At 35.8% G+C, this 27,928-nt stretch overlaps 1 protein-coding gene across 1 annotated transcript in view; it reads right to left on the bottom strand.

Annotated features, from left to right (window-relative positions):
• TER94 (Transitional endoplasmic reticulum ATPase TER94) overlaps nucleotides 1-27,928 on the bottom strand; it is a 258,536-nt gene that overhangs the window by 134,672 nt on the left and 95,936 nt on the right. The window contains exons 8-9 of the mRNA XM_090414459.1: nucleotides 24,289-24,422; nucleotides 5,694-5,829 (exon numbers count right to left, since the gene is read on the bottom strand). Coding sequence (XP_090270585.1) covers nucleotides 5,694-5,829; nucleotides 24,289-24,422 — 270 coding nt within the window. The remainder of the gene's footprint in view (nucleotides 1-5,693; nucleotides 5,830-24,288; nucleotides 24,423-27,928) is intronic.

Genomic DNA, 27,928 nt, shown 5'->3' with positions numbered 1-27,928 from the left:
GTTAAATGTCTCATTTTTTAAATAGAGTGGGACATCATTGTTTTGAAAAATGCTTTTCAGTTTTCTGAATGCACTCCAGGCAAGTTGAACTCTCCTATTTACTTACTTTTGGAGTCCACAGTTTAGATCAATAAGATGACCCAATTATGTATATGAAGAGACTCTTTCCAAGAAATTGTTTTCTATTATTATGTTTTTTGGTGTTACAAAATGATTAAACATGATTTTAGCTTTTTCTTTGTTTATTTTTAGACCAACTTTTCTGTTTTCATGATATATCATCACCATCAAATTCCTACCATGTACCCTCAAGGGGTGTACAGGATATGATAGTACTACATGAAAAAAATTACATCATTAATTTCCTATCTACAATTTTCCTCCAATTCAGTCTGTTACTTGTCAAGACTCTGACATTATCAGATCTTATATTTCTATCGTCTAAAGCACTTTGTACTGTATCAATCCACCTATATCTTAGTCTTCCTCTGGGTCGTTTTGCTGCCAACCTGGTAGAGAACACTTGTTCTGCTAATCTTTCCTCGCCCATTCTGTTTAAGTGACCATACCACCTGAGATTAGCTCTGCTAACGCATTCCTGGATGCTGACAATGTCAAGTTATTTCCTAATATCCTCGTTTTTAATATGATATTGCCATTGATGCCATCTGTTCATGCCTATAATATTTCTCAGGACTCAGTCCTTGGTCTTTGGTAAAGTGTTTTACTTCTGACCCAGCTCTCAGATCCATAAGTTAAAACTGGTTTGAACACTGTCTTGTATACAGCTAATTTAGTGTTCCGACTAATTTCTCTCTTATTCCATAGACTTCCCACCATACCAGCTTTGCTGATTCTGTTGTCTATCATCATCATCAAATTCCTGCCATGTACCCTCAAGGGGTGTACAGGTTGTTGTCTATATCTATATTTAATTTACCATCTTCAGTAAAAATCGTGCCTAAATAGCTGAAATGTTTTATTTGTTCCACAGGTTCTCCATTCACAACACAGTTGGCATTTTCAATGATTCTGCCTATTTTCATTGTCTTTGTCTTTTTATTGCTTACCTTCATACCATATCTATTACAACAGTTATTCAATTTAGTCAGAGAATCTTGCAGACTTGTAGCGGATTTATTTAGAAGTGTAACATCGTCCACATAAAGCAAAGAGCTGACATTAACATCTCCAATTTTGATATCATGTTTAATACCACTTTCCTTCATAATGTGATCCATATAGATAGTGAATAACAGAGGGGATAATGTACATCCTTGTCTCACACCAGATTTAACATTAAACCATCTTTCTGTACTTCCTTCAATTCTAACTGCTGACTTACAACTCAAATAAAGACTAAGTATTGCTTGATATAATGACCCATTCACACCATATAACTGCAGCGTATTGAATAGCTTCTCTCTTGGCACCTTGTCATATGCCTTTTCCAGATCAACAAAACTTAAATACAGATTTTTGTTATATTCCCATGCTTTCTTGACTATTTGTCGTAAAGAGAAGATCTGATCCTGACAGCCTCTATTTGGCCTGAATCCAGCTTGTTCTTCACCAAGCTTTTCTTCCACAATTCTTCTCAACCGTTTCTCAAGTATACTTGCATAGATCTTGCCAGGAACACTCAGTAGGGAAATACCTCTGTAATTCTCACATGCTGTTTTATTTCCCTTTTTATATATGGGTACTATGAGAACTCTACTCCAATCATCGGGAATTCGTCCCTCTATCCAGGCTTTCTGAACTATGCAGTGCAGCCACTGTGAGACTCTTATACCACCATACTTCAGCATTTCTGGTCGAATATCATCTACTCCAAGTATGGATATGTATTCCTGACTGCAAGCCTTGTCAGTGTTTTTTTACCACTGTGCTGTCATCACTGCTTGTTTCATTTAGCAGTTTTTCCAAGTAATTACTCCATACTTCAATGATATCTTTTTCTTCAGTTTTCATGTCACCCTTATCATCTCTAATTCCTTTTACAGCATTCTTTCCTCCATTCTTAAGCTTCTTCAACAACCTCCAGAATATTTTGCCACCTTCTTGATATTTATTTTCTATATTCTTGCCAAAGTCCTCCCATGACTTTTGTTTAACTAGTTTTACACAGTGTTTAGCATTCTTGCATTTGTCTCTATATTCTCTAAGAGCACAAGCTGACTTATTTGACAGGAACTTTTGGTATGCTTTCTTCTTTTCCTTCACTGCCTCTTTAACTTCCTGTATCCACCAGGGAGTTCTGATTTTTTTATCCTTACAGGCAACCTCACCACATGCCTCTCTGGCAGAATCAATCAATGTTTTCTTCAGAGTTTGCCACTGAATCTCCAAGGTTTGATTCCTGTTCTCAAACTCTTTCATTTTTTCTTCAATAATCTTTGTGTATTTTAGTCTACAGTTCACATCTGAGAGCTGCTCAACTTTTATTTGCTTTAAAACTTTCTTACATGTTATTCTTTTCAATATGAAATTCAATTTTATCCTGCTCAAGACTAAATAGTGATCACTTCCAATTTCAAATCCTCTGTACACTCTGGTGTCCTGGACCAGGGAGAAAACATCACTATCAACAATAACATAGTCAATGAGACTTTTCTTATTCCTTGCCTCTTCTCTCCATGTGAATTTGTGCACATTTTTATGTTGGAACATGGTGTTAGTAATAACCAGTCCATGTCCTGAGCAGAAATCCAACAGGTATTTGCCATTATTATTAGCTTTGCTTTTTTTCCAAATTTTCCCAAAATAGTTTTGTATGCCTGACAGTCACGTCCTACTCTGCTATTTAGATCCCCAACAAGGACCAACTTTTCATTTTTCATTGTGTCAGTTGCTTTTTCTAAAGCCTCAAAAAGTTCCTCCACTTCTACCTTAGTAGAACCTTCTGTGGGACCATAGGCACAAATAAGTCTCATTGTCCAATTCCCCATTCTGATATTAGCCCACATCACTCTACTTGAGACTGCCTGCCATTCAAGAAGGTTAGCCTCGTATTTTGTGTTGAATACTATGGCTACTCCTTTTCCTTGATTGTCATTGCCTGAATATAACATTTTGTATTTATTGCTCAGGAAGATCTCACCAATTTTTGTCTTTTTTGTTTCAGTCACCCCTATTATGTCGATCTGGTACTTATCTAATTCCTCAGCTAGCTCCATTTCTTTGCCATTCAGGTTTCTTACGTTGATAGTACCGATCTTTAACTCTGGTGATGTTGAGTTGGGGTTTATTTTCAGATTTGTTCCAGTAGCTGACTTTTCGCTGTTCGCCCTGATGAAAACAACAGGGGCCTTGTTTAACCAGGCGACGCCCCAGCTGGCATGAAATTTTGTCATGTTGTGCCATCATTCTATATTTTGGTTTAACCAATTAATAATACAATTTGGTTAGCTAAATCCCAAATTGCCAGCCCATCCTCGTCCATTCAGTATCCAAGTAGATACCCAACAGGGTGCACCACGAGAAGGTGAGAATTGGACATTAGGTCAGAAGCCCTGGTCGGTTCTCCGCATTCCTTTAAAGGCTATGTGGAGGTCTCCTCTCAGTTATACAGCTTTGACCCTTAAGCACCCCGTTTTCATGATATAGATCTATTATTATATTAAGGTCTTCTGGAGTGTTTGCAAAAATTATATCATCAGCATCTCAGATGTGATAAGTTTCTGGTATTAATTTCTATACCAAGGGTTTGCCTGGTTTATATTATTAAATATTTCTTGAAGGGCTGTCTCTCTCTCTCTGAAAGGGAAGGAGAAGGAAGTGGCTGAGGAAGCCAAGTGCTACTAACTAGATTTAGTCGGGCTTTCTTTGACCAAGAGGAGAGGCTCTGGAACTGTCGACCTGGATGAGGGGTGGAAGCTCTACTACTCTGGTGTGAGCCCGACAATGTCTGCTCAGGTGGGTGTGGGGATACTCACAAGCCCCTGGCTGTCAGACTGTGTCGATAAGTGGATCCCATGGGGGGGGGTGTATGTCTTTTAAGGCTCTAGATGAAAAACCACGACTTGGCCGTGGTGCAAGCCTATGCACCAAATCTGGAGTCAGAATACCCTGCCTTCTTAGAGGAAGTGGATGCTACTTTTGACAGGGTGGAAGACATGGAATCAGTCCTGCTAATGGGTAACTTCAATGCATATGTTGGAACAGATGACCAGACGTGGAGGGGTGTGGTTTGGAGGAATGGAGACCCTGACCTTAATGCGAATGGGTTGAAATTATTGAACTTCTGCTGTACTAGCTTGTCCATAATGAATACCTTCTTCCAGCACCAAGAAGTCCATAAGTATACCTGGTACAGAGATACGCTTGGACAAAGGTCTCTGATTGACTTCTTTATAGTCTCAGCAGAACTATTTTCCTCAGTGCTGGATGTCCATGTGAGGGGAGGGGCAGAACTGCCAACTGACCACCACCTTGTTTGTCTGCACTCTACGGCTTCAGTAACCAGATGATATCATCAATGCTGGTAGGCCTAAGCAGTAATCTATTACAGTAACAGTAATCTGATAGGTTATATAGATAAGTTGCAACTGTCAACGAGAGTTTAAGAACTTAGGAGGATTTCTTAAATGTTCTTAATAAGAGACCACTAAGGACATGATTTCATAATATTCTGAGTGCATGTGAAGTGAGGCCACTTTTACCTTTCTTTTGATATTCGATATCACTCAGGTCTACAACACACACACACAAATCCTCCCAGTTTGATTAATTTATGCTTTATTACATGAACGTGGAATCTTGAATCAGGGTATTCTACAAAAGAGAAGTCTTTACATAGGAAATTCTGTTAAGCTATGGACTGATTTGAAAGTAGCCATGATGGCTTAAAAAAGCATTAAGGAAACAAACAAAATCCTCTAGGTCTCTTAGAATGTATCATTCCATGCAATAAAAATATTAGTGCTATGCTACTATATGCATAATTTTAAAGTAGCTTGTGACAACTTCTAATTTTTCGACACATAAATTGGCCATATCAGTCTTTCAAGTGAACAGAAAATTGAAAGCTTTAAAAAATGAGATGCAAAACTAAATAAAGAGTATAGTATGCCCACGCTTTAGAGATCTCCACTTGGAAACTTGTCAAGAAAGTCAATTCATGCTGAAGGGGAGAAAGAAATGAAGGACGTACGAATTGGTCGCCAACATGCGAAATCACGTGCTTTATAGATAAAATTTTCCAACTGTTATACAAGCAACATAGTTAACTACAATGATCATAAAACAGAAGTTAATTTTCCGACATGTAATAATAAACAACTCATTCCACAATACGGATTGATTACCCTATTATCGGAATAAATTCTCCTTTTTGGGACATGCGCAGAAGTGTCTCTAATCTGTGGGCGAACTATAGACAAATTAATAGAATATATTTAAACTCTCCATATTGGTTAACACTATCAAATGTCTCCTCCCCACTTTTTTTTTAGGCTACTAAAAAGGTTAATACTAAGAAGTTAACCACAAAAATAATCTGTTGATATATTTTTACTTAAAAGCTCTTGTATTACAATTAAAATGTTAAGAAAAGTAATTCTAAAAAGTAGTAAAAGCGTGCAGACAACCAAAAGATGATTTATCACAGATGAATCATGGTTCAGATTTAAAAACATTTTTTTCAGCATGAATTAATGTTATTATCCATATGTGTTAAATTTGGAACTTACCAAATCGCCTAAGAGCAGGATCAATACTATTTGGTCTATTTGTAGCAGCCATTACAATGACATGGGAACGCTGCTTTAGGCCATCCATCAGAGTGAGCAACTGAGAAACAATTCTCCTTTCTACTTCACCATGTGTCTAAAAATAAATAAATAAATATATATATCAGTGAAACTCTGAACTACAACTGGATATTCAATGCAGACCACTTTAAAGTTACACTGAACATTTCTTCCTTAACTTTATAATATTCAAAACATCTCAATATTATATCATCAAATAAATTAAGAATTAACTGAACAAGTAATATGGAATAAAACTTGTGCTAAGCGTGTGGATTTTTTTCTCATAATGATAGTCCATTCAAAAAATTCATTATTAAATGTTAGTTGATGAAAAATCATCAACAAGCTTATGGTCAAATTTCACTGACAGGGATGTCTCTCACAAAGTCAGTAGGCCAAAATCACCTTAAAAAAGTGCAGGATGTTCAGAACATGGTGATCTGGTTAATTGATGACACTCTCTCATAGATGCTATTTCTGCCTTATGCTGTTTCTACAGATCATATGTGTTGTTCTACTAAACTGAGTTGGTTGGTTGGTTTATAGTTTATTTGGCACAAAAACTACAAAGGTCATACTGTGCCATACAAACATTAGCATTTACAGAAAATTGTTAACAATGTCTGTACAAGAATCTAGTTTCATAAAGCAGCATCTCTAGGTAAACAGAACTGTTGCAGAGGGCACAGCAACACACAAGATCAGAGGTTATTACAGTAGTGCAAAAATAGTTAACAATATAAGTTAATACATAATATATGAAACACTAAGCCAAGGAATGCTGTATCTACATATATGTAAAATTATAACAGATGCCTTTATAACAGAACAAAAATAGGCAAAAAGGGATTATTATACAATATGCATGGATGAAAATTAAATTTAGCAATGCAGTAGAAATAGAATTTAGGATACATATAAACAGAATTACTAGAAAGTGCACAAATAGGTAAGATGTCCTACAGCACTACATGATTATTCGAAAAATAAAGCAGTAAATAAGATGCATACACAAAATGTATTTTAAGTGATGCAGTATCTACATATAAACAAAATTACTGCAGAGGTTTCAGCAGTATATAAATAGATAACTATAGGTTAACATATGCATATACAAAAGTCAAGGAAAGCAGTGTCTGCATCTAGTAAGACTACAACAAACATTATTATACTAATACTTAAAGAGTCAGAAAGGAATTATTATACAGTATTGATGCATAAAATTTAATTTAGCATTATGGTATTTAGATATAAACAAAATTACAGCAGGGTGATACAAATACATGTTGCAGGGAAATGATGAAAATAGGGATTTGATCAAATCCCTAAGAGATATGATCAATTCACGGAAGAAGTTAAAATAACAACTCTGTGGGGTGATTTCCCTGAAGAAAGTAAGTGATTTGATCAAATCCTTTAACTGTTTTAGTGAAAAGATGAAATAATATTGTTTAGATATTAAAAGTATTTATTTAGTAAACCATGCATTATTAAATGTAGAATAGTTAATACAACAATAGTCATTTAAGCTGATATTTTTAAAAACAAAAAGGATATTTTTAGTGAAATTTTAAACATTTTTCGTGGATACAAGCTCCCCTCTGGCGTCCGTGCCGGCCAAACATTACGCGAGGAAGGTTGCACGCATTTTTATTGTTTTCTATATTTCGAGTTTTATCAAGTACCAACCGTAGAAAAATGAGTTCAGATATAGAAAAAAATCAAACTCTGACCGAATTTGTATCTGAAGAACAGTTCAATGAAACTGTCAGGACGTTTTTGAACAAGCAGCATGAAAAAGAAAAACCTTTGTGGACTCGCAAAAGGATAGAAGAAGCTATCACAATCATTGAACAATTTAAATTAGCACCACTACTTAAACTGCAACAGACACATAAACAGTACTATTATGGAAAAAAATATGATGTTATGGAAGTAGGTACTAAAAAATCTTTGATTTTGAAGAGAAAGTCAGAATTCGATTCAATTGTGAAAATAGTACCAACGGAAAATTTTTAACACATACTTTGAGAAACCCATCAGTCAACTGGCCATGGAGGAAGAGATAAAATGCTGTATAGTTTGAAATCAAAATACCTAATACCTACTTCAGTTTTTAAAGCTGTGCACGGTATGTCAGTCTAAAAAAAAATTTCCAAACAAAGGAATCGTTGTTTGCCCAATTGTATCTAGCGACTTCAATCATCGTGGCCAAGTCGATTTAGTTGACTTACAGTCGACACCAGATAGAAATTACAAATGGCTATTAAACTGCCAGGACCATGCAATGAAATTCAGCTTTCTTCAACCGTTGACTACAAAAAGAGCTGCTGAAGTAGCAATGGAGCTATTAAAAATATTTTTGGAAGTAGGTTGTCCTCATATACTACAAAGCGACAACGGCCGTGAGTTTACGGCTGCTGTCATACAGGAATTAACAAGCCTGTGGCCAATGTGCAAAATTGTAAATGGTAGGCCTAGACATCCAGCTAGTCAAGGATCTGTTGAGCGATCAAATCAAGATGTTGAAGCTATGTTACGTGCTTGGCTAATTGACAATGACACAAAAAATTGGGCTATAGGTTGTTACTTTGTTCAATTCCAAAAGAATTCCTCTTTTCATCGAACCATTAAACGATCACCTTATAAAGCTTTATTTGGAACAGAACCAAAAACTTCGAAAGAGTTGCTTGAAAAACTTGTTATTGAAGAGGACTTGGATCTACTTCTTAATCAGCAGGACCATGACATTATTTTAACACCAGAAAACTTACCAGCAGCTTCCTTAGAGAACAACAACACTTCAACTTCAAAAGATCCACCAGCATCTGAATTAATTGATTACAATGCTTCAACTTCAAATGATCTATTAATAGTTAAATCAACCAACAATAACACTTCAATGTCACACGATCTACTGGCAGCTGATTTACTCACCAAAAAGGCTATAAATTTAGAGGATCTACCAGAAATTGAATCAATTTCTTTATCGACAATAAGACAACCCGAACCAGTTAACAACTCTACTTCAACTCCTGCTTCAACAGTTAAAACATCTGTAGTGTTACTTGCATCAGAAGGGGAAGCAGCTGCCAGCGACAGTAAAGCATGTTGTGTTGTTTGTAGAATGGAATCTACTGGAGCCCATTCATGTGACATTTGTAAAAATCCGGTGCACTCAATATGTGGGAATACAGTAGGAGAAGAAGGATATGGATCGAAAATTCTATGCTATTTATGCCAAAAAGAAGAGAGCATTAAAGATCAAAGGGAAAATGCTGCAAAACACCTGAAAAGATCAGCTGAAAAAATGAAAGAAGTTTCTTTGAAGAAATTTAAAGACATGTTAGTGAATTCCACAGTTTTGGTGTATGTACCTAAGGTAGATAGAGGCCCATTAGATGGAAATAACATCGTGGGGATCGTATTAGATATAAAAAATAATTTATACCAAATTGGTACCTCAGTTGGAATTATAAAAGATTGGCTACCTAGAAACGCTCTTCAAATAGCTACTACAACAGTTAATCTGTGGAACTGTTGCTACCGAAACAGTTCCACAGATTAACCTAAGTCTGCGTGAGATTGCAGGAAAATTATGTATTTGGAGGTCAAGGATTTAAGAAGTGTTCCTGTGAGCAACCCAAATTACAATGTAAAACAAAAAGATGTGCCTGTAAAAAAAGTAACGTACTTTGTAACTTGAGATGCCACAAATCAACGTCTTTTAATAAAAATGAATAAACATTATTTATTAATTACATTCACGAAAAATGTTTAAAATTTCACTAAAAATATCCTTTTTGTTTTTAAAAATATCAGCTTAAGTACCTATTTCTTTTGTTAATTAGTTTCGAATAAATAATTTGTGTTTCGATGACTATTGTTGTATTAACTATTCTACATTTAATAATGCATGGTTTACTAAATAAATACTTTTAATATCTAAACATTATTTCATCTTTTCACTAAAACAGTTAAGGGATTTGATCAAATCACTTACTTTCTTCAGGGAAATCATCCCACAGAGTTGTTATTTTAACATCTTCCGTGAATTTATCATATCCCTTAGGGATTTGATTAAATCCCTATTTTCATCATTTCCCTGCGACATATACAAGATCAAGGCACATGGTAATACATAATTGGTGAGATTTAACCTAATGAATAATACATAGGTATAAAAGTTAAGCAAAAAAAAGTATTTACATATAAACAAATTTATGGTCAAATGTGTCAAATGTATTAATTCTTTCTAAAAAATTAAAAACACCATGCAATTTGCCTGGGTCTGCTAGCATTTCCCCGTGTATATGGTTTGGTCAGATAAGCGAAAATTTCATTCCTCTCTCGTGTAAATCTACCCAAATATGATGAATAGTGAGATGTGTGTTGCATTTTTCACATATGGGAGGATCATCAGCTCTCAGTAAATGAGAATGCGTAAAGTGACTGTGACCTATGCGGAGCCTAGCAAGGGCAACCTCCTCCCTTCTCTTTGTACGTTGACTAGAATGCCAGTGTTTAATTTCAGGTTTAATGTTATATAATTTATTTGTTGACCATGTTAACTCCCACTGAGCAATTAGCTTTGATCTTATAAGTTGTCTGTAGTCTGTATATGGAACTCTCAAAATAATATGTGGAGAAGGTTTAGCAGCTGCATCTGCAGCCTCATTTCCTCTGATTCCGATATGGCTGAGAATCCAGCAGAACTGAACATTGAAATTAAGGATTTTCATTTTGTGAAGCAGGTGTAGCACAAGTACTGGATGAGGATTATACATAGGAGAGGAGATAGACTATAAAGAGCTCAATTAGTCTGTATAAATTATACACTTTTGGTAGCAGTTTTCTTTTATATGTACAAGTGCAAGCTGAATGGCATGGAACTCTGCTGTATAATTACTGCAGTCTGGTGAGATCTGATTTGAGATAATGTCAGGAAACAGCAGCAGCACAGCCAACAGAGGTGTTAGTTCTTGAACCATCAGTATAGATGGGTAAGAAATCAGTGTGTGCATTAAACAACTGCAGGTAAATGGATGATGGGATATAAGATTTCTGTAGCTGACAAACTGAGAGGTTGCAGGATGGTGTGCAAACCTGCCATGGAGGAATGTTGTTTTGTTTAGTGTAGCTAATGTTGTCAACATTTATACTAACAGCTTGCACAGTTTCTTTAATACACATACCAAAAGGATGTATAGCAGTTTGATGTGTGTGATATTCAGCTTCCCAATGCAGAGAGAAGATACTGTTCCATGTAGGGTGATCTGGGAGAGATTTTATTTTTAGGGCGTAATTAAGAGACAACCGTTTCCGTCAAAGTGATAGAGCCGGTTCATTTGCTTCTACATAGACTTGGAGTGGGTGAGGTGCAAAAGGCACCAGTAGCTATTCGTATACCCTGATGATGGATGGAATCCAACCATCATAGGTTACTCTGTCTTGCCGAACCATAGACTTGGGATCCATAATCCAGCTTTGAACGTATAAGTGCACAATAAAGATGGAGCAATGAAGCTCAATCAGCACCACACCCAGTAGAGGATAGAGTGTGAAGGAAGTTCAATGTTCTTTTGCACTTTTCCCTTAGTTGACGAATGTGTGCTAGAAATGTGAATTTTCTGTCAAAAATGAGTCCCAAGAACTTGGTTTCTGTAGTTACTGGAATAACAATAGGTCCCATTCTTAGTTCAGGATCTGGGTGATGAGTGCGTTTTCGACAGAAGTGTACACAGAGCACTTTTTTCTGTTGAAAACTTAAACCCATTATTAAGAGCCCACAGAGAGACATGATCAATTGTTTGCTGAAGTTGTCTTTCAATTACCCTCATGTTACGTGAGTGACAGTAGAGTGTGAAGTCATCAACATATAGAGCATTGTCTATAGTGGGAGGAAGCTGTTTGATGATTGAATTGATTTTAATAGCTAAAAGGGTTACACTTAAGACAGAGCCTTGGGGAACACCTTGTTCTTGAAGATATGGTCGAGATAGCGTAGTTCCCACTCTGACTTGGAAAGTTCGCCTGGACAGAAAGTTTTTAATAAATATAGGGAGGTGTCCTTTGAGACCTAGGTTATAGAGGTCTTTTAATATGCCATATCTCCAGGTTGTGTCATAAGCTTTTTCCATGTAAAAAAAAAAAAAAAAAAAAAAAAAAAAAAAAAAAAAAAAAAAAAAACAGAGACAAGATGTTCTTGCTTCAGAAATGCACCTCTTATATAAGTTTCTAACCAAACTAAATGGTCTAAAGTTAATCAATGTCTACAGAAACCACATTGTGTATTGGAAAGAAGACTGTTGCTTTCTAAATATCAGAGAAGTCTGGCATTAACCATTTTCTCTAGTATCTTACAAAGACAACTGGTCAGAGCAATGGGTCGATGATTATTTGCTTGTGTTGGATCTTTTCCTGGTTTTGGGATAGCAATGACAATTGACTTATGCCAAGAATTTGGAAACTCTTCCTCTGCAAGTATTCTATTGTATAATAAGAGAAGAAGATCCATAGAAGATGATGGTAGATGTTTTATCATTTCATAATGGATGTCATCAGGTGTCCTACTGCACTAGGGGTGAGATTGTAGAAGAGCTCTTTTTAGTTCCTCCTTGACAAATGGCTGAAGAATGTTGGTAGAAAAATTAAGCCTTTGTTTCTCTTGCTGCTCTTTCAGTATTAAAAATTCCGGAGAATATGAAGCTGTTGCTGAGATTTTAGCAAAAGTTTCTCCCAAAGTATCTGCAATAGCTTTGGGATCAGCAAGAACACTTCCATTATAGTCTAAGGTGGACAAACAATGTGTACTATATCTGACTTTCATTTTCCGGATTTTATCCCATACAATTTTTGGACTGGTCATTTGATTAGTTGATGTAGTAAATTGGATCCATGATTGTTTTTGACTCTGACGTCTTACAAAACGTGCTTTGGCTCAAGCACGCTTGAAAGTTATTAAATTTGATGTGGTGGAGTATCTACGAAATATGCTCCATGCTCTGTGTTGATCTTTTTTGGCTGCCTGACATTCTGCGTTCCACCAAGGCTTTGGATAGACTGGAAATCGAGATGAGGTTTTTGGGATGGAGGTTGTTGCTGCCTGGACAATGCATTCTGTTATATATTTTACAGCTTCATTGATAGGTGTCTGACTGAGGGCATCAGCATTAAATTTTGCAAGATGAGAGAAAGTGTTCCAGTCAACCTGGTCCATTTTCCATATAGGTATCCATGTGGGTGAACGTGGTTCCTGTGAAGACATTGCACAAAGAACAGGAAAGTGATCACTTCCATATATGTTCTCTTCAACGTCCCACATGAGCAGTGGAAGAATGGAAGGGGAACAGATTGTAAGATCAATTGTGGAATATGAGCGGGTAGGCATATGGAAGAAAGTATTGAGTTTATTATTTAGAAGGGAAAGGTTATTATTATCAAGAATTTTTTCAATGATTCGACCTCATCTATTAGTGTTGGCACTACCCCATAGAGTATTGTGACCGTTAAAGTCACCCATCAAAAGTATGGGTTCAGGCAGTTGCGAGATAAGGTTATCAAGATCAATTTCATTTAACTCAGCATTTGGTGGTAAATAAATTGAACACTGTAATAAGGAATCCTATAGAGAAGCGAATCGCTACCGCTTCCAGAGAAATATTAAGTTGAACCTGATGGAAAGGAGTATGACTGCCCACTAGGATAGCTACTCATCCATCTCCAGTTCTATCCTTACGTACAACAGTGAAATTTCTAAAGGTACGGTCTTCACTGGATCTTAAGTTTCCCGTAGACAGAAATAGAAAGGTTTGTGTTTCTGCAAAAACATCTTTATATCGTCAATATTCTGGCAGATCCCACAACAGTTCCATTGTAAAAATTTTCCCATTGTTTTGATTTTATTGACTTGTCTGGTTTTTGAGAGGTTGAGGGATTACCTTTGTCAGATTTATATTTATCCACTGTTTTAGGGAGTGTATGGACAGCCAGCATTCATCTCTTCCTCTGGTAGATTGTTCAAAACATCAAATGTGTTAGGGTCAGTTGGTATGCTTAGTTTGCTTTCAGTGGGTATGGATGTATCCATTTTTTTCTGTCGAGTGTCTGGTGGTTTATCTTTGAGTGAAGTCTCCAAAATAATTTTTTTGGCAGATGAGTTTTCATTAATGGGCTCATTTTTGAAGTTGTTTCTGGAGTAAGGCCATAGGTCTTGTGATTAATACGCTCAATAGAGAAGAACTTGCGATCGTAAAGTTCAGATATGGCGAAATTATCAAATGGTGGAATAGACATACATGTTTGAGTTGCTGTCGGCACTTTTTTAATTGTTACTTTTTCAGCATAAGAGGATCGTAGAAAAGGTGTAATGGTGGCTAGCTTTCTTTTTGCATCCTGATATGTTATGTTTTGTTCTGTTTTTATATCTCTTTTTCATCTTTCCATTTCTGACATGCACGAGAGTATACTGGATGATCTCCCTGACAGGTGACACATTTAGCTTTTTTTTCACAGCAATATTTATTTTTATGTTCTTTACTACCACATCAAGCACAGGTAGTAGAACCACGACAGGCAGTTTGGGCATGTCCACATCTTTGACATTAAAGCATCTCAGCAGGTTAGGGATGTACATTCTAACAGGACAGCTGAGATACCCTGCTTTTACAGATGTCAGAGGCCTAGGTGTGTCAAAAGTAAGGATGATATTCTTGGTTGAGACCAGGCGACCATTCCTGCGTATCAGGATGCACCTCACACTCGTAAGGTGCATCCTGATACGCAATCTGAACAATCTACCCTCACACTCCATCACGAACAGGTGCCCCACATGGAGGGGACACCATTCCTCCACTTTTACTCAATCTCAAACAGGAGCAGCTGCAAGTTAACCGTTCACTCACTATCCAGCTCCAAATATCTGAATCAGCTTTTCATCTCATTATCAAATGCTTGAATAAGGTCTACTGACATTGTCTGCTTTTACACTTTAATCTGTTTCTGCTACTTGTTCTACTCTGCCTAGTTAATGTGAAAAAGCAGACAATGTCAGTAGACCTTATTCAAGCATTTGATAATGAGATGAAAAGCTGATTCAGATATTTGGAGCTGGATAATTAACACATAGGTGGAACTCAATACACCTATGTGTTAATTATGTATCTCATTCCTATTTTGAGCCTGTTATTGATAATGTGGAAAAATATCTTGTAGTCAGTATTAGAAAGAGAAAGATGCTCCGGCTGTTGATTAAAGTATGATCTCTATTAGGTTTTGGAACGAGGATGGTATGGCTTGCTACAAATCCATTTGGTGTACGTCCTGTAGAGAGAAAAGAATCTCATCTCATCTTCCTTTTTCCCTTCTTCTACCTTGCGGTGTCGAGGTAGAAGAGGGGAAACAGGACCCCAAACCGTTCACAGGACAAGGTGGTCAATACCTATGCCCCAGAGAGAAAAGAATTAAATAGTATAATTAGAATGGGAAGAATAAAATCCTAGGCCATGTGGTAATAAAGTTCTATCCCTAGATGGTCAAGTCCTGGAAATTTCCTTGTCTGGCATTCTTTATAGGCTGTGGTACCTTCAGATGTATAATGGGTCTCTCAATCCCATTTTGGATATGAACAGGTAAGCTATTAATGTTCCAAGAGGTATAATTTTCCCACAGTATTATTGTCTTAAAACAGATTTTCATGCTGTTTTTGAAAGGAGTTAAGGATGTCTTGAGTGTGGACATATCTTCACAATCCATGCAGATTAGAAAGATAGTCCTTTCTTTGCGAAATTTGCCGAACTCTCTATTGAATCATGCAGTTAAATGGCTAAGTGCTGCAGCATTCTTATTTTAAAATTTCTTTCTTCCACTTGTCCCTGCCTTTCCATTTCTCTCTCTCTGTTTATGCATTCCATACCATTGCAATGGTTTTCTATGAATCAGCTCCTCTCTCCATACAGGTTTTTCAAGATTCTTCTTCTGAGGAAAGCCTGTTCCCTTCCCCATTCATTCATATTGTTTTACTGCTTGTTTGAATTTTAACTATGTATCGCAGTTCCAAGTAACACCATTCCAGTTTGAACAGAGGGTCTGGTGGAAGTCTCCATGGTCCAGAACTGATCTCTACTTGCTTCCATGCAGCAGAATTTAAGTAGAACTGGATTATGACCTGACACTTTGATTGTCAAGATGTTTTGTCTAAATTACCCATTTATAAGGAAGAGATATAAATTTGATCTAGACAGGTACAAATACCCTGATTAGGATTGTGAATCCAACATATGTCTGCTAATTGAGCATTGCCAAGAAATATTTTTAACTGTGCATATCCCACTTTTACACTTCTGGGGGGGGGGGGGGTCGTTTTTTGCCTAATGTAGGGTTTCTGATACAATTCCAATCTTCAGCTGCTATCATGCAGTGGGCACCATATATTTATGGCTATTATGGAATTTTTGTATAACTGTTCCACTGGATGGAGCATAAACATTTATACACCTTATTACACATTCACAGTATTTCCATCTATTGTTAAGATTCTCCCTTTTGCAACCCTTTGGATATTACGAAATGACTCAAGAAGCTCTACTTCAGCCCTGTTAAATCCTCCAAAGTGTCAATAAGAAAGAAGTGGATATCTATCCATTAAAAAGTTTTTATATCTTTATATCTGATATATCAAAAACCTGACATTATGGCATAGCACAAGTTTCCACACAGCTTCTTGTTTAATTGGCCTGTCGAATCCTTGTACATTTAATGAGACAATGCAAAAGGGAGATGATATGATTAGTGAGGTGTCACTGTAAGTCTAACTTCCAGATTTTGGATTAACCCGATGAGGTCTTTAATCTGTGAAGGAGCAATAATGTAGGCTGTTAATTCTTTTCTAGTTTGTTTACAGTTGCTTGTCATTATTTCAATTTCATAGCTACATTCTTGATTTGGAAGCTAGTTATATTCTTTTCATGTAGATGATAATCATACTGAGAACACTCTGCATCAGTAAACTTAATTATTTTTTCTTTAATTGTATCTCCTGCTTTCCCTTTATTAGCATGAGCTGGTCCCTCATAGTTCTTAAACTCTTCTGAGCCCAAGTAGGCTTCATTTGATAATTCACAAGATTGGCCAGCCTGGTTGGATGAGTGTTTAGCGTATCTGTTCTCTAGCCAAAAGGCCGTGGGTCCGAATTCCGCTGTGGGCATGGAATATAACAAATATCTGTATTTAAGTTTTGTCGATTTGGAAAAGGCATATGACAAGGTGCCAAGTGAGAAGCTATTCAATACGCTGCAGTTATATGGTGTGAATGGGGCATTATATCAAGCAATACTTAGTCTTTATTTGAGTTGTGAGTCAGCAGTTAGAATTGAAGGAAGTACAGGAAGATGGTTTAATGTTAAATCTGGTGTGAGACAAGGATGTACATTATCCGCTCTGTTATTCATTATCTATATGGATCACATTATGAAGGAATGTGGTATTAAACCTGATATCAAAATTGGAGATGTTAATGTCAGCTCTTTGCTTTATGCGGATGATGTTATACTTCTAAATAAATCCGCTACAAGTCTGCAAGATTCTCTGACTAAATTGAATAGCTGTTGTAATAGATATGGTATGAAGGTCAGCAATAAAAAGACAAAGACAATGAAAATAGGCAGAATCATTGAAAATGTCAACTGTGTTGTGAATGGAGAACCTGTGGAACAAGTAAAACATTTCAGCTACTTAGGCACAATTTTTACTGAAGATGGTAAACTAAATATAGAAACAGACAACAGAATCAGCAAAGCTGGTATCGTGGGAAGTCAATTGAATAAATTCATATGGAATAAGAAAGAAATTAGTCGGAACACTAAATTAGCTGTATACAAGACTGTGTTCAAACCAATTTTAACTTATGGATCTGAGAGCTGGGTCAGAAGTAAAACACTTGACCAAAGACTAGAGACCGCAGATATGAGAGTCCTGAGAAAGATTAGAGGCGTGAACAGATGGCATCAATGGCAATATCATATTAAAAATGAGGATATTAGGAAAGAACTTGACATTGTCAGCATCCAGGAATGCGTTAGCAGAGCTAATCTCAGATGGTATGGTCACTTAAATAGAATGGGAGAGGAAAGATTAGCAAAACAAGTGTTCTCTGCCAGGTTGGCAGGAAAACGACCCAGAGGAAGACCAAGATATAGGTGGATTGATACGGTACAAAGTGCCTTAGACGATAGAAATATAAGATCTGATAATGTTGGAGTCTTGACAAGTAACAGACTGATTTGGAGGAAAATTGTAGATAGGAAGTTAGTAATGATGTAATTTTTTCATGTAGTACTGTCATATCCTGTACACCCCTTGAGGGTACATGGCAGGAATTTGATGATGATGATGAACAAGTGATCATTCCGGGCAACTTTAATTTTTCCAAACATTGATTGGATAGAAGAGAAATCTCATAATAAAGAGGAATTTATTGAATTTTTGTGAGATAACTTTCTCACAAGGAACTTGAGGTGAATGAGTGTTGGATTTGTTCATAGCATCAGAAGGGATCTCTGTTGGATATTTTACAACCAGCTGGTGACAACGATCATATGTTATCTTGGGAAGTATCTAATTATATTAATGTTCCAATTAGAACATGTTACATGCAAACTACAAAGCTGGAAAATATGATTAACGTAGGAGAATACTATCTTTGGTCCCATTGTATTAATTACTGAATGGAAAAAATGCCAGCAATGGATGGGAATCTCTTAAAAGGTGCTTAAACGAGGTAGTATCTGAATATATTCCTAGTCTTCAAATAAATAAGTTGGGAGTATAAACTGTTTTACACAGTGTTAAGAAATCTAAACACTGTAACTAGCTTACCATATGTAGATTCCAGATATAAAATTAGTACATGTAAAACTAGCTTACCAGTCTTCCCATGACCTTTGTCATGGGAAGACTGGTAAAAACATAAAAAATAAATATCAAGAAGGTGGCAAAATATTCTGGAGACTGTTGAAAAAACTCAGAAATGGAGGAAAGAGTGTTGTAAAAGGAATTCAAGATGATAAAGATGACATGAAAACTGGAGAAAAAGATATCCTTGATATATGGAGTAATTACTTCAAAAAATTGCTAAATGAAACTATCAGTGACAGCACAGTGATATAAAACATTCAACAGGCTTGCAATCAGGAATACATATCTATACTGAAGTAGAAAAAGTCATCAAAGGCTTGAAATGTGGAAAGACAGCAGGAGTAGAATATTCGACCAGAAATGCTAAAGTATGGAGGTATAAAAGTCTTACAGTGGCTGCACTGCATAAGTCAGAAGGCCTGAACACAGGGACGAATTCCTGTTGATTGGAGTAGAGCATCATAGTATCCATTAAAAAGGGAAATAAAACTGAATGTGAGAATTACAGAGGTATTATTACCCTACTGAGTGTTCCTGGCAAGATTTATGCATGTATACTTGAGAAGGATTGAGGAAGAGGGGCTTGGTGAAGAACAAGCTGGATTCAGGCCAAATAAACGCTGTCAGGATCAATTTTCACTTTACAACAAATAGTTGAGAAATCATGGAAATATAACAAAGATCTGTATTGTAGACCTACAAAAGGCATATTACAAGGTGCCAAGAGAGAAGCTTTCCAAAATGCTACAGTTATATGGTGCATTATAACAAGCAATACTAAGTCTTTATTAGAGTCGAAAGTCAGCAGCTAGAATTGAAGTACATGAAGATGCTTTAATATTAAATCTGGTGTCAGACAAGGATGCACATTATCCCCCTCTGTTATTCATTATCCACATTGATCACATTATGAAGGAAAGTGGTATTAAACCTGATATCAAAATTGGAGATGTTAATGTCAGCTCTTTGCTTTATGCGGATGATGTCATACTTCTAAATAAATCTGCTACAAGTCTGCAAGATTCCCTGACTAAATTGAATAACTGTTGCAATAGATTTGGTATGAAGGTCAGTAATAACAAGACAAAGACAATGAAAATAGGCAGAAGCATTGAAAATATCAATTGCATTTTGAATGAAGAACCTATAGAACAAGTAAAACATTTCAGCTACTTAGGCATGATTTTTAGTGAAGATGGTAAATTAAATATTGAAATAGACAAGAATCAACAAAGCTGCTATGGTAGGAAATCAACTGAATAAATTTATATGGAATAAGAGAGAGATTAGTCAAAACACTAAATTAGCTGTATACAAGACAGTGTTCAAACCATTAACTTCTTATGGATCTGAGAGCTGGGTTAGAAATAAAATAGTTGACCAAAGACCACAGATATGAAAGTCATGAGAAAGATTAGAGGCGTGAACAGATGGCATAAATATCATATTAAAAATGAGGATATTTGGAAAGAACTTAACATTGTTAGCATCCAGGAATCTGTTAGTAGAGCTAATCTCAGGTGGTATGGTCAAACAAAATGAGAGAGGAAAGATTAGTAAAACAAATGTTGTGTTCCAGGTTGGCAGAAAAAAGACCCAGAGGAAGACCAAGATATAAGTGGGTTGTTACAGTACAAAGTGCCTTTGAAGTTGAGAAGAATTATGGAGTCTTGACAGGTAGCAGATTGATTTAAAGGAAAATTGTAGATAGAAAGTTAGTAACGATGCAAGTTTTTCATGAAGACTATCATATCCAGTACCCCTCTTTAGAGTATATGTCAGGAATTTGATGATGATGAGTCTCAGCTCAGGAATGATACCACAGGAAAGAAAGTAATGAATGACAGTTCCGTTGTACAATGGTGATGCAAAAACTGACGAGTCTAACTACCGATCTATCAGTATATCTCTGGTGTGGTAGTGAAGATTTTAGAGAAGTTGGTAAGAACTCACATACAGAAATGGGTACACGAACCAGCTCTACTCTGCAAGGAGCGGCATGGGTTTATTAAAGGAAAGTCATGATTTTGCAATTTGCTCATATTTTATAACTATGTTATGGCAGAGTTGGATAAAGGGAATGGATACACTATGATAATGTTGAATTTTTTTAAGGCATTCAATAGCATATCACACAAAAGGCTGTTACATAAACTGGAGAATACTGGATTGGAATATAAACTCTAGACTTGGATCAGTGGATGGTTGACAGACAGATATCAATAAGTGATATACAGTGAATGTGAATCTGCCAGACTTAATGTGGCCAGTGGTGTATATCTCAGGGTTCAGTTCTTGGGCCATTATTGTTCAATCTGTACATCATTAATATTAGGGAGGGTCTTGTTAGAGCCTCGGGCAAGCAAGAATGGCTGTCAGTTTAATGTTAGTGTCAAGTTATGCACTTTGGCTTGATGAGATTTCAGTGGTATATTATATTAGCAGGGTTATGCTACAAGAAACTGATGAGGCATCAATTTCCACCAGGCATCTACCATGCCAAGGGATCTTGGCATAATGGTGGATAGGAATTTGAAGTTGAAAGATCATATAACAAAAGTTGTAAATACAACTCAGAGGATAATCAAATGTTGAAGCAAACTGTTAAATGTAAGGATAAAGAAGTCATTTTGCCTCTTTATAAGGACAGGTGTGATAAGACCACACCTGGATTACTGTGCACAACTTTGGTCTCCTGGATTCCAAGAGAATATAAACAAACTGTGAAAGGGATGCAAAGAAGAGTTACAAAGATTATATCCGGATTATGGAATTTATAATATAAGTATGTGGATTACAGATTCTGGTTAACAAGAGAAAGAGGAGTGATATGATAGAGGTCTACAAACTTTTGAATGGGTGTCATAGGATATCATCAGATGAAATTTCTTGTTATATGGAAGGTGGGGAGAGAACACAGGGGCATCTGGAAGTTAAGTTTGTTAACAGTCAAGAAAGGGATAAAAGCTAGGTTTTTCTCTCATAGAACAGTGAGTGCATATAATGTGAATGAATTTAAGGGAAGGTATGACCAGCTGATTTGGTTGATTTATAGCCTCTCTCAATGAGTCCTTGAATCCCTGGATCTGATATGATAATAATAGTCCAAGTAGGGTCATATCATGGCCTTAAAGTTCTCATATGCCCACAATTCCAACTCATTCTACAAGTGCTATATGTCAGTTACATTCCTAATTACCCTTCATATCTTTGCATTATCAGGAAAGAGTTGCATTGTCATCTGTCAAATCCTTCCCAATGTCATTAATCTATACATTGAACAACAAAGGTCCATGGACCAATCCCTATGGTATACCATTTGTCACTTTAAATCTTGTAGACTGACTCGCATCTAAATCTAAAGCTTTCTGATATCTGTCAGTCAGCCTTCCTCTTATCCATAATTGTTTACAATTCAATCCCACATTCCTCACTTTATGCAACAGTCTTCCATACTCTATTCATTCTTCATGTATGTCTAACTCAACAGTAACATTATCATAAAATGTGAGCAAGTTACTCAAACATGACCTTCCCTTATTAAATCCATACTGTATTCTTTGCAAGACACAAGTTCACCAAACTCATTCCTGTATGGGGAAATGTTCCAACTTTTCCAAATTCTTCAACACCATTCCAGAGATATTGATAGGTCAAATAGATAAATCAGTTTTTGCATCACCTTTGTGCAGTAGGATTACTATACATTATTTTCATTTCTGTCAAATGTTCCCTGTTCTGAGACAAATTATACAGCCTGATCAAAGGCACAGCCACAGGTGAACAGTCTTTTAGCATTCGTGATGATATCTCATGTCAAATGTCCTTCTAATATAAGGGATTACTGTCTTTGAATGATCTGTATGCTACTTGTTAACAGACAGGAGGTAATATTTCTATTTTTGAAATCATATCCATTTTAGTGAAAGTATTTCTGATGCATTCTAGTTCATTTCAGAATACATTATTGGAGCAATGGCAGTAGTGCTATGTATTGGTGTGTTTATTATGCCATATTTCTGTATATGATGGTGGTGTGAAGTGATATTTAAGTAACAGTCAGTTATGCATGGATTTTCTGTAACTGGCATAGAGCTGACTTAGAGGCTAGCGACTGGAGTATCTAAAAATGGTACACAATGGTTATTTTAATTTTGACTGAGCTTTATTTTAGGATATTAGTTGTTCAACTGCATGAAAACATCTAATGTGACCTTTCTTGTGTGGCCAAACAGCAAATGTGTCTACATAATGCAACCATAGGGAGGATTTCAAAGGGCACAGCTTAATGCTTATTTCCTTAAATGACTCCATAAAGGTAGTGAGAGACAATGAAAGTGGTGAGCTCATAACTTTCCTTTGATTTGTATATTTTTTAAATGGCATGTGTTATGCCTGAATGTCTTACTAATATAAACTACACAGTGATGTTAGGTAAGAAATTTCTTTTTCAAATTGAGGTTGTCTCTTTAAGTGACATTCATGAATAGTGATATGATATGAAACCAAAGTTCACTAGAATGCTGGAATTTTAATTTCTTAGTTAAAGATACCACACACACAGTGTGTGCGCGTCATAATGCAGTTGATGTTTTCAATGATTCTGCCTATTTTCATTGTCTTTTTATTGCCGATTTCCATATCAAATTTAATCAGTGTTTGGGTTAAATATTTCACTAAGTTTTACATAGGACTATTTGTATTCCTGACTATGGATCAGAGCAGAGTAATATTTTTTTGGTAATCTCTATATAGACAGGAGATATGTATGGATATAATGAGTGTTATTTCAGGATAGGCTAAGTTACTACTTTTTTAGTATTATTTAGAATTTGGTGACTTTATTTTGCAAAGAAGTGAAAGTATTTCTCTCTTTTAATCAATATATAGTAGCCTTTTGTTGAGATAACCTTTGGTTTCACTGGAAACGTTCATCAATGCATTTCCACCCTGATCTCTCATTATCATTATTTTCTTATTCTGAACATCTGTTAGAACTTAAAACTTTCTCTTGGTAACATTACTCCTCAGACGCTAAGTCATTATCAAGATAGGAAACACATACAGACATATGTTGCAGCTATAATGGATAATTCTCAAATGTACCATTCTGCAGTTGTCAATGGATAGAGATTTCTTTAGGTGTAGCTGCATAATTTAAACCTTTACTGAGAGTATAAATGGATGGTTTGCTAAGCAAGGCTGCAATTGATAAAGAGAAAAGTAAGCAAGTTACCACATCAAGCACAGAGTAACTGAAGGCCTGGTGGTGAAAAATTGTTGGATATAATCATTGAAGGACAGTAGAAGTAAACTTAAGAATTCTTCATTTTTTTTCTTGAAATGACACATGCTCAAACATAAATTGAGATATTAATGAACACTAGCAAAAATTATTTAGCACCATCTGCAGTCATGAAAAAACTGAGTAAATAAAGAAATAGACTATACAGACAATTTAATACATTATCTCCATGAGTTGTTATAAGAATATTTGTGTGTGTGTGTGTGTGTGTGTGTGTGTGTATCCCTATTTATACAAGAATAAATTATGACAATGACCTGCCCTGCTGTTTATGAAACTTGATTAGAAACAAAGAAATATAAATAAATACCACACCTTCTCTCTTTTAGGTGCAATAGCATCTAGTTCATCAATAAATATTATTGAAGGAGCATTTTTCTCTGCTTCTTCAAAAGCCTTTCGTAAATTACTCTCCGATTCCCCAGCTAATTTACTCATTATTTCTGGACCTACAAAGAGAATATACAGATTTAGAACTGGTAAAAGATACTTGCTCAAAAGTTATTAGAAATAGCTTTCAGAAAATATTACATAACTTTATAATGGTCACAATTTATTTATAAAAAATAAATGGGCACAAACAGGCTCTCTCTTAATATTAAACTTGGTTTTTTCCTCCTGGAAAGGAATATGGAGAACAAAATAACCCTACCTCCAAGTAACTTGTTATAAGCAAGTTCTGGTCACAACTTTGCTTTTACCAAATATTAATTTGTATCTTAATGCAGGACTAATAAAGTGAGTAAAATGTCAAGTATCCGTATATTATTTCCAAACAGAATTAAAGTTTGAGATATTTACAACACTACCAACTTCTGTTGAAGAAAGTTTTTTCACTTGGTTAGAAAGTAAATTATACTTGCCAAGAAATTACCTCTGTTTCTGGGTATTTTAATAATGTGATATCACCTTTTTTTTTACTACTTGTATATGAGACATATATGACTGACATACAGACTCAATTCTGGTATCTTCCTACCACTGACGAGACCTCCATAAAGGTTGAAAAGGACTATCTGATGACCCCTCTCTTAATGCATAGTATCATGCAAACCTGAAAAAAGTGTGCTTTGCATTATGGAATACTAAGGGCAAATGATATGAACTCACCAGCCTATATATACAAGTAGACTAATTGTGAAGATACTTTATATGCAAGCTTTATTATATCTGGATAAAGGAATAAACAATAATGTAATTTCTTGGCATGTATATTATAACTAACTTCTGCTGTTTCACCTCAGAAAGGTGTTGATTTAAATTCTGCTAGAGTACAGAATATTTATATCAAGAGTTCTCAATCTTTTTTAGTTGCCATGTCCTTTATAAATGCATTTCTCCTTCAACTCCTTTATTGAAATGCATGGCATACCCTTTAATGAAGAATAGAGATTAATTTGGCCTTCTCTTTTATCATTTCAATTAACTTTTTTAAATGAATTTAACTTATGAAAAACCATAATCTTAAAATCGAATGTTGAAGTCTGATTTTTCTGTTTATTCAAATGGTTTGTGTATAATATCTGAAATTGTATCTTTTACAATAATTGACATGAAATTTAGTAGAACATCTAAATTCTCCAATTGAAAGTAGCTATAAATAGGACCATTTTGGATTGAAATTCCAGAACAACTGTCTGGACTGAACTTCAATTATATTCTTATTTCTCCACAGAATCTCACTAGACTTCGGATATATCAGCCAAGTAAACCATATATTTATTTATTTCATTAATTTTGTTGGTTAAAGATTTATTTCAAGAAATTTTATTAAGGCATCAAAAATGTTACGTATCTTTATATGTAAAGAGCAGCTGGTTGTAGATTATCATTTCAATTACCTGAAAAGATCGGTACTATCAACATAAGAAGCCTGAATGGCAAAGAAATGGAGCTAGCTGAGGAATTAGATAAGTACCAGATCGGCATAATAGGGGTGACTGAAACAAAAAAAGACAATAACTGGTGAGATCTTTCTAAGCAATAAATACAAAATGTTATATTCAGGCAATGACAATCAAGGAAAAGAAGGAGTAGCCATAGTATTCAACATAAAATATGAGGCTAATCTTCTTGAATGGCAGTCAGTCTCATATGAGAATGGGGAACTGGACCATTAATGAGACTTATTTGTGCCTATGGTCCCACAGAAGGTTCTACTAAGGTAGAAGTGGAGGAATTTTTTGAGGTTTTAGAAAAAGCAACTGACACAATGAAAAAGGAAAAGTTGGTCCTTGTTAGGGATCTAAATAGCAGAGTTGGAAATGATTGCATGACATACAAAAATATTTTGGGAAAATTTGGAGAAAAGAGCAAATCTAATAATAATAGCAAAAATCTGTTGGATTTCTGCTCAGGACATGGATTGGTTATTACTAACACCATGTTCCAACATAAAATTGTGCACAAATTCACATGGACAAAAGAGGCAAGGAATAAGAAAAGTCTCATTGACTATGTTATTGTTGATAGTGATGTTCTCTCCCTAGTGCAGGACACCAGAGTGTACAGAGGATTTGAAATTGGAAGTGATCACTATTTAGTCTTGAGCAGGATAAAATTGAATTTCATATTGAAAAGAATAACAACATGTAAGAAAGTTTTAAAGCGAATAAAAGTTGAGCAGCTCTCAGATGTGTACTGTAGACTAACATGTACAAATTATTATTGAAGAAAAAACGCAAGAGTTTGAGATCAGGAATCAAACCATGGAGATTCAGTGGCAAACTCTGAAGAAAACATTGATTGATTCTGCCAGAGAGATATGTGGTGAGGTTGTCTGCAAGGATAGAAAAATCAGAACTCCCTGGTGGACACAGGAAGTTAAAGAGGCAGTGAAGGAAAAGAAGAAAGCATATCAAAAGTTCCTGTCAAATAAGTCAGCTTGTGATCTTAGAGAATACAGAGACAAATGCAAGAACTAAACACTGAGTAAAACTAGCTAAACAAAAGTCATGGGAGGACTTTGGCAAGGATATAGAAAATAAATATCAAGAAGGTGGCAAAATATTCTGGAGGTCGTCGAAGAAGCTTAGGAATGGGGGAAAGAGTGCCATAAAAGGAGTTAGAGATGATAAAGGTGACACAAAAACAGGAGAAAAAGATATCCTTGAAGTATGGAGTAATTACTTTGAAAAACTGCTAAATGAAACAAGCAGTGATGACAGCACAGTGGTAAAAAACACTGACCAGGCATGCAGTCAGGAATACATATCCATACTTGAAGTAGATATAAACCATCAAAGGCTTGAAATGTGGAAAGGCAGCAGGAGTAGATGATATTCGACCAGAAACGCTGAAGTATGGTGGTATAAAAATCTAACAGTGGCTGCACTGCATAGTTCAGAAAGCCTGGACAGAGGGACGAATTCCTAATGATTGGAGTAGAGCTCTCATAGTACATATATAAAAAGGGAAATAAAACTGAATTTGAGAATTACAGAGGTATTTGTCTACTGAGTGTTCCTGGCAAGATCTGTGCAAGTATACTTGAGAAACGGTTGAGAAGAATTGTGGAAGAAAAGCTTGGTGAAGAACAAGCTGGATTCAGGCCAAATAGAGGTTGTCAGGATCAGATCTTCATTTTACGACAAATATTCGAGAAAGCATGGGAATATAACAGAGATCTGTACTTAAATTTTGTTGATTTGGAAAAAGCATACGACAAGGTGCCAAGAGAGAAGCCATTCAATACGCTACAGTTATATGGTGTCAATGGGGCATTATATCAAGCAATACTTAGTCTTTATTTGAGATGTACGTCAGCAGTTAGAATTGAAGGAAGTACAGGAAGATGGTTTAATGTTAAATCTGGTGTGAGACAAAGATGTACATTATCCGCTCTGTTATTCATTATCTATATGGATCACATTATGAAGGAAAGTGGTATTAAACATGATATCAAAATTGGAGATGTTAATGTCAGCTCTTTGCTTTATGTGGACGATGTTACACT

This window comes from Typopeltis vanoorti, chromosome 25 (assembly GCF_054136105.1).
Source record: "Typopeltis vanoorti isolate ZY-2024b chromosome 25, IOZ_Tvanoo_1.0, whole genome shotgun sequence".
In the NCBI taxonomy this organism is placed as follows: domain Eukaryota; kingdom Metazoa; phylum Arthropoda; class Arachnida; order Uropygi; family Thelyphonidae; genus Typopeltis; species Typopeltis vanoorti.
The sequence above is the reverse complement of the archived record's forward strand: the minus strand, read 5'-3'. Positions and strand labels throughout refer to the sequence as shown.